Raw genomic sequence first — 8,568 nt, forward strand, 5'->3', positions numbered from 1 at the left:
TAGGTGCCACCAGGGGGCACCACAAGCTGGTTATGACACTGAAGGGGACCTGTGCATTGGTTGAGGAGACCAGAGACTAGGCCAGGATCGGGGGTGGGGGGAACCATGGAATATACATGGGTACTGCAGGGGGGTCCTATGAGGGGTCCTCGGGGGCCGGCCTGAGCATAACTACTGGGTAAGACAGGATCACAAGGAAGGCGAAGGGGAAGGGAAGCAGGGATAACTGTTTTGAGGGTTCTGGGAACCACAGCGGGTGCAGTAGTCCCTTGGGGAAGTTCTTTGGGGCAGGAATTTGAGCAAGTTGTGATGGTTGTCACCATACAAGAAGGACCAGAGACGCCAGAAGGGTGGGAGGGAGGTGGAGGAGAGGAGCTGGGCTTGGGGGCCCTGGGCTGGTCAGGAGAGTGCTGGGTGACCAGGGAGTGACATCTGTGGGGAGAACGTGGTTGTTTTACCTCTGAGGATTTGGGAGACTTTGCTTGGGGACAAACGGGCACAGAGACAGGGGATTCCTTACAGCTTCTGCAGGGGGGTGACTGGGGTGGATTCATAAACTGGTTGCCTGGAGGTGAAGGGAAGAAGGCAGAACAAGGACAGTGGGAGGACAGGGGAAGAGGTGGTTCCTGGGGACAGGGGGGACCAGAAATCATAGCACCTGGGGTTATTCGGAGATAAGAGCTACCACCAGTCTCCCAGGAATAAATGGACTCAAAGCAAGGCTTCCTCGAATCCTGTAACTGGGGATTGCCAGTACTCCCAGGGGATAGGTGGATGGCATAGTAAGGGTTCCCAGGGGCAGGTATGTGAGCCTCTGGGGGAAGATGGGAATAGTGATAAGAGCCCTCCTGAGGTGAGCTGGGAGAACTAGATGCGCCTGGCTGAGAGGAAAGTGGGGAGCCACAATAATTTTTCCCAAAAGTCTGGTCAAGCTGTGGTTTAGGTTCATGAGAGTCTAGATGCTTAACATGGCCATGGTAAAAGTTGTCAGTGGGTGGGGAAGATGCTGAGGAAAGAGGAGGATCATTGTAACTTCTCCCTGAGGACCAGGAAGAGAGCAGAGTAGAGGTCATGGCCCCAGTACCCAAAACCCTCTGAGGAGGTGGAGAAATTATAGGTCTAGTTTCCACATGCCGATGGGCAAGGGGAGGTGAAATTACAAGCCCAGTTCCCAGGGACCTATGAGTAAGAGGAGGTGAAATCATGGGGCCAGTTTCCAAAGGCACATGAGTGAGGGGAGGGGAGGTCATCGGGTTGGTTACCAGGGCTGGAGGGTATCCACCATAGTAACAGAGGTAACTGTGCTGGTCTATGTAAGGGCCTCGGGGACAGGGACGTGGTGTTCTCGGAGGACTGATCCAGCTGCAATGAGCGCTCCGCTGACGGGCAGGGGGTGACCCCACAAGGCGGAACCGCTCAACACAAGGACTTGGAGGGGACGAACCCGACAGGATAGGCTCCCGGCAGGAGGGCCTTTCTAGGTGTGGAGAACAGGGTTCAAAACAACACCCCCCTGGGCGCAGAAGAGCCTGCGGGGTTGGGGAGGGCGGTGGCGGCGGGGAAAGAATCGGTCGGGGTAGGGAGGAGGGCTGGCCGGCTAGGGAAGAAATTCCAGGGCTACATGTGAGGCCAGAGAAAGGAGCTCTGGACAAGTGGGGTGAGCCCATAAGGTGGGAGGAGTCGCTGCACCTTTTGCCTGGTTGTGGGGAAAGGTCTGGAGGGTGGTCGCTATAACCTTTCCTGGGAGCTAGAGGCAGCTCGAGGGTGAGCAATGGGGTTGAATCCTTTCCCGGAGGGCAGCGGAGACCCGGGAGGGAAGGATAAGTCGCTACGTCACTTTCCGAGCGGAGAGAACGGCGGGGCAGGAAGGTCTAGGAGTAAAGGAAGAGAGGAGATCATGGGGGCGGGGGGGGGGGGGGGGGGAGAAAAGGGGAGGGAGGGGGAAAGGGAGGAAGGGAAGTGGAAAGGTTAGTGGGGGTCCAGGGAAGGTAACCAAGTGCCGGGAAACAAGAGGCGTGACAGAACTGAAAGAATGAGGGCGGGGTGATGACGTAACTTAGAGGGGCGGAGTCTGGAGTCCGCAGACCTAACTAGAGGGGCAGCCGAAGACTTGTGACGAAATAAAAAGGCGGATAGAGGCGAACACTAAAGAGGTGAGAAGGAAGCACCCAGTCACGCCGCCTGAAGGGTGGGGGAAAGGTGACCCAAAGCGTTCCAGAGGCGCTGGAGTAGCGAAACTAACTGAGGGTGCGAGATGTGACAGGGCTGGAGAAGTTTCCCAAGGGGCGGCGGTAAAAGGCTGCCGTCACTGGACCTTACCCATTTCTTCTTATGTCGTTGTCTCCGCTGGACCGTCGCAAAGTCCGCACGCTTCAGCATGTCCCGAACACCTCTCACTACGAGCGCAGCCATGTCGGCGTGCGCCGCTTTGTAATTCCGACCGGAACCGCAAAAGCAGACGCTCAGGTTCCGGAGAGGTGGTGTGCCCCACTGTGGAGGAAAAGGGGAAAGAGTTACGGCTGACTCTCTCCTGGGGCTCCGCCCTCCGATACGAAGCGAGTGCAAACCCCGCCCAGCTAGGGATCTGTTGTTATTGTTGTTTTTAGTCACTCAGTTGTGTCCGACTCTTTGCGACGCTCTAAACTGTAGCCATCTGGTCCCATCACTTCATGGGAACTAGATGGGGAAACAGTGGAAACTGTTAGACTTTATTTTGGGAGGCTCCAAAATCACTGCAGACGGTGATTGCAGCCATGAAATTAAAAGACACTTACTCCTTGGAAGGAAAGTTATGACCAACCTAGATAGCATATTAAAAAGCAGAGACATTACTTTGCCAACAAAAGTCCCTCTAGTCAAGGCTACGGTTGTTCCAGTGGTCATGTATGGATGTGAGAGTTGGACTGTGAAGAAAGATAAGCGCCGAAAAATTGATGCTTTTGAACTGTGGTGTTGGAGAAGACTCTTGAGACTCCCTTGGACTGCAAGGAGATCCAACCAGTCCATCCTAAAGGAGATCAGTCCTGGGTGTTCATTGGAAGGACTGATGCTGAAACTCCAATACTTTGGCCACCTCATGCGAAGAGTTGACTTATTGGAAAAGACCCTAATGCCAGGAAGGGTTGGGGGCAGGAAGAGAAGGGGAGGACAGAGGATGAGATGGCTGGATGGCATCACCGACTGGATGGACATGGGTTTGGGTAGACTCCAGGAGTTGGTGATGGACAGGGAGGCCTGGCGTGCTGTGATTCATGGGATCGCAAAGAGTCGGAAACGACTGAGTGACTGACCTGACTGAAACTGTTGCCACTAGGCAACTCAGTCCATAGGAATTTCCAAGCCAGAATACTGGAGTGGGTTGTCATTTCCTTCTCCAGGGATCTTTTGAGGGTCTGAAAAAGAGCAGTCATTCACAGAGAATGGTGGCTCCCTCTGAATGCTTGTAGCTTTAGGAAAGACTCTAAATTCCCCTAACCCAGTTGAGGGATCAAGGAGGACTGCGAACTGATTGTTGAGTACAGAAAGAGTTCAGCTCAGTTCAGTTGCTCAGTCATGTCCGACTCTTTGCGACCCATGAATCGAAGAATGCCAGGCCTCCCTGTCCATCACCAACTCCCGGAGATTACTCAAACTCATGTCCATTGAGTCAGTGATGCCATCCAGCCATCTCATCCTCTGTCGTCTCCTTCTCCTCCTGCCCCCAATCCCTCCCAGCATCAGGGTCTTTTCCAATGAGTCAACTCTTCGCATGAGGTGGCCAAAGTATTGGAGTTTCAGCTTCAGCATCAGTCCTTCCAATGAACACCCAGGACTGATCTCCTTTAGGATGGACTGGTTGGATCTCCTTGCAGTCCAAGGGAGTCTCAAGAGTCTTCTCCAACACCACAGTTCAAAAGCATCAATTTTTCGGCGCTCAGCTTTCTTCACAGTCCAACTCACATCCATACATGACCACTGGAAAAACCATAGCCTTGACTAGAGGGACTTTTGTTGGCAAAGTAATGTCTCTGCTTTTTAATATGCTATCTAGGTTGGTCATAACTTTCCTTCCAAGGAGTAAGTGTCTTTTAATTTCATGGCTGCAATCACCATCTGCAGTGATTTTGGAGCCCAAAAAAACAAAGTCTGACACTGCTTTCACTGTTTCCCCATCTATTTCCCATGAAGTAGTTAGGTAGGCAAAATGAGGCAAGAAGAGCCTTCTAGGCAGAACTTGTATGGAGAGAGATCCAGAGGTAGTGAAAAACGAGGCTGCTGAGGAGGTTTTGCAATGAAGCTGAAGTTTCAGGACATGTCATTTGTACTCCCCCATTCAAGGCACATACCTAATTTTTGTATTTTTCTAAAAAGACGGTCTCCCGAATTTTGTAAGCTTCAGGCCACATTACTTTTCCGACAAAGGTCCGTCTAGTCAAAGCTGTGGTTTTTCCAGTAGTCATGTATGGATGTGAGAGTTGGACTATAAAGAAAGCTGAGCACCAAAGAATTGATGCTTTTGAACTGTGGTGCTGGAGAAGACTCTTGAGAGTCCCTTGGACTGCAAAGGGATCCAACCAGTCCATCCTAAAAGAAATCAGTCCTGAATATTCATTGGAAGGACTGATGCTGAAGCTGAAACTTCAGTACTTTGACCACCTGATGCAAAGAACTGACTCCTTGGAAAAGACCCTGATGCTGGGAAAGATGGAAGGCAGGAGGAGAAGGGGACAACAGGGGATGAGATGGTTGTATGGCATCACCGATTTGATGTACATAAGTCTGAGCAAGCTCTGGGAGTTGGTGATCGACAGGGAAGCCTGGTGTACGTCCATGGGGCCGCAAAGAGTCTGACACGACTGAGCCACTGAACTGAGACCCTGCAGAACTTGACTTCACCATAGGAGCCAGTGAAAAGGAGGGACATGATCAGATAATTGTTTTTTAAAATGATCATCCGATAGCCAATGATCAGTGCAGATGGGAGGAAGGTAGAGAGATCAGATGAGAGAAGATCATGGTCTGAATTGTGTCGTGGCTGTGAAGATGGAGAGAAGAGGATGAATTCCACTTACAGAGGAGAGAGAAGTACAGAACTTGTTGACTGGCCTTATCTATAATAGTACAGATAACACCACCAGTTAATAGCTGTCCTCTTACCCTGGTGTTATTCTTATGACTTGTCACCTGATATGTATTTATTTTCTTATAGTCTGCTAAATAATTTTCAAAAGGTTAAAAACATAACTTATAAAATTATAAAATGAACACATGCCAAAGACTTTATTCATCATCATAAACTGCTTAACCATTATTATCCTAAATAATGAGGGAACCAGTGAGATGGTAAGACTTGTTCAAATAAGAATTTGAGTTTCAGAGATTTGGATTATCAGCCAGAGGAATGCTGAAATGAATTTGCTAATAGTTGCAGAAACACTAATATCCTATTAAGCAATAAACTGTACTGTTAGAAATTATCTCTTTTACCAGAGGGAATTAAATTCCATCTCTAGTGGACAAAAATTCATTTGCATTTCTATGGATAAGAATTATTTGCATTGCTTGCAGACAGGATTTGCATTGCCATCAGTTTTTTACAAGTTAACCTCTATTGGTACAAAGTTGTAAGATTACCTAGTAATGTGAAGTCAATCAAAGGTATGCATGCATGCTAAGTTGCTTCAGTCATGTCCAACTCTTTGCGACCCTATGGACCTGTAGCCTGTCAAGTTCCTCTGTCCATGGGATTCTCCAGGCAAGAATATTGGAGTGGTTTGCCATGCCTTTCTCCAGGAGGTCTCAAGCCAGGGATTGAACCCACATCTCTTATGTCTCCTCCATTGGCAGGTGGGTTCTTTTCCACTAGCGCAACCTGGAAAGTCCCTTAGTCAAAGGTATACCCCAGCACTACAATAAAATATCACCCAGTTATCTTCTGGGATTTACAAGCCCATTTACAAGCTCTGGACAATTTTTCTGGATGTCTCCCATCATTAGGATGTATATTTTTAAAAGCAAGGATTTTGTTTAATTCATTGTTGAATTATCAGCCCCTAGTACTGTATATGGTACATAGTTAGCTCTCAAATATTTATTGAATGAGTGAGTGAAAAATGAGAAAGCAGAGATGTGAGTGTAAACAGTTTCCCCAAGAAGTTTGTTACAGGGACCTAGCAATCATAAAGTAGAGGGAGGTATGTGTATAGAGAAAGACCTTTTTTTTAAAAGCTCATAGTAATACCCTATATGGGAAAAGAGTCTGCAAAATAATGAATATATGTATATGTGTAACTGAATCACTTTGCTGTATACCTTACTCCATATGTATACTCCATACCAAATATGGAGTGTCAGGACCACAGCCATAATCTCCCTGGGAAGGGACCCTTCCCACTCCAAACCTCAGTTTACCCATCTAGAAATTGGGGGAACAAGGGGAGAGGGTTGTACTAGATCAGTGATTCTCAAACATTTTGGTCTCGGGACCCCTTTAAAATCTTAATGATTGTGTTAAGTAAAGGTTATTTCCATCCCCAAAAAATAAAATCTTAATGATTATTGAGAATTATTGAGATTTTGTTTACTTTATCAATATTTGCAAGCTTAGAAATTAAAACAAATTTTTAAAAATATTTATTCATTAAAAATAATAATAAGCCCATTACATGCTACCATAAATATTTATATGAAAAATAACTATATTTTCCTAAAAGAAGTTTAGTCAAAAGATTGGCATTGTTTTAAAAATCTCTTGCAAAGGGACTTCCCTGGTGGTCCGGTGGCTAAGACTCTGCGTTTGCAGTCCAAGGGGCCCAGGTTTGATCCCTGGTCAGGAAACTAGATCCCACATGCTGCAACTAAGACCCAGTGCAGCCAAATAAAATAAATTTTTAAAATATATTAAAAAAACAAGTCTCTTGCAAATTAATGTCTGGCTTAGTAAAGCTGGATTCTTAGATATTCTTCCTCAGTTCAGTTCAGTCATGTCCGACTCTTTGCAACCCCATGGACTGCAGCACACCAGGCCTCCGTGTCCATCACCAACTCCCAGAGTTTACTCAAACTCATGCCCATTGAGTCGATGATGCCATCCAACCATCTCATCCTCTGCCACCCCCTTCTCCTCCCGCCTTCAGTCTTTCCCAGCATCAGGGTCTTTTTCAAATGAGTCAGCTCTTCACATCAGGTGGCCAAAATTCTTCCTTGGTGTGTTGTAATATGTTGTTTTAATTGAAGTATACATAAAAAAAAAATCCAGTCTCACACAAATATATAGTTAGAAAAGATAGGTATATTTTTATAGCTTTTCAAGATAACTATGAATATTCTTTGATACTACACCAAAATTTGACAAGTGGTAGTTTCCTTTAAGGCAGTAGCAATGTGAAATCTGAAACCATATCAAGAACTTTTCATAGTCTGTTTGTTACATTAAAATCTGTTCAGTTCAGTTCAGTCACTCAGTCATGTCCAACTCTTTGCAACCCCATGAGCCGCAGCACGCCAGGCCTCCCTGTTCACCAACTCCCGAAGTTCACCCAAACCCATGTTCATCAAGTTGGTGATGCCATCCAACCGTCTCATCCTCTGTCGTCCCCTTCTCCTCCTGCCCTCAATCTTTCCCAGCATTAGGGTCTTTTCAAATGCGTCAGCTCTTCGCATCAGGTGGCCAAAGTATTGGAGTTTCAGCTTCAACATCAGTCCTTCCAATGAACACCCAGGACTGATCTCCTTTAGGATGGACTGGTTGGATCTCCTTGCAGTCCAAGGGACTCTCAATCTTCTCCAACACCACAGTTCAAAAGCATCAATTCTTCTGCGCTCAGCTTTCTTTATAGTCCAACTCACATCCATACATGACTACTGGAACAACCATAGCCTTGACTAGATGGACTTTGTTGGCAAATTAATGTCTCTGCTTTTTAATATTCAGTCTAGGTTGATCATAACTTTCCTTCCAAGGAGTAAGCGTCTTTTAATCTTGTGGCTGCAGTCACCATCTGCAGTGATTTTGGAGCCCAAAAAAATAAAGTCAGCCACTGTTTCCACTATTTCCCCATCTGTTTGCCATGAAGTGATGGGACTGGATGCCATGATCTTAGTTTTCTGAATGTTGAGCTTTAAGCCAACTTTTCCACTTTCCTCTTTCACTTTCATCAAGAGACTCTTTAGTTCTTCTTCACTTTCTGCCATAAGGGTGGTGTCATCTGCATATCTGAGGTTATTGATATTTCTCCTGGCAATCTTGATTCCAGCTTGTACTTCTTCCAGCCCAGTGTTTCTCATGATGTACTCTGCATATAAGTTAAATAAGCAGGGTGACAATATACAGCCTTGACATACTCCTTTTCCTATTTGGAACCAGTCTGTTCTTCCATGTCCATTTCTAACTGTTGGTTCCTCGTCTGCTTACAGATTTCTCAGGAGGCAGGTCAGGTGGTCTGGTATTGCCATCTGTTTCAGAATTTTCCACAGTTTATTGTGATCCATACAGTCAAAGGCTTTGGCATAGTCATTAAGCAGAAATAGATGTCTTTCTGGAACTCTCTTGCTTTTTCAGTGATCCAGCGGGTGTTGGCAATTTGATCT

The 8,568-nt window shown here is 46.5% G+C and overlaps 1 protein-coding gene across 2 annotated transcripts in view; it reads right to left on the reverse strand.

Annotated features, from left to right (window-relative positions):
• The window catches only part of NSUN4 (NOP2/Sun RNA methyltransferase 4), a 29,541-nt gene extending 27,045 nt beyond the window's left edge, over positions 1-2,496 (reverse strand). For both annotated transcript variants that reach the window (XR_009689237.1, XM_061122012.1), the window contains exon 1: positions 2,320-2,496. Coding sequence is in view for 1 of the 2 variants with exons in the window: in XM_061122012.1 (XP_060977995.1) it covers positions 2,320-2,412 (93 nt within the window). In the remaining variant the exon portion in view is untranslated. The remainder of the gene's footprint in view (positions 1-2,319) is intronic.
• Between the last annotated feature and the right edge of the window lie 6,072 nt (positions 2,497-8,568).

The sequence above is a fragment of the Dama dama genome, chromosome 20 (genome assembly GCF_033118175.1).
Source record: "Dama dama isolate Ldn47 chromosome 20, ASM3311817v1, whole genome shotgun sequence".
In the NCBI taxonomy this organism is placed as follows: domain Eukaryota; kingdom Metazoa; phylum Chordata; class Mammalia; order Artiodactyla; family Cervidae; genus Dama; species Dama dama.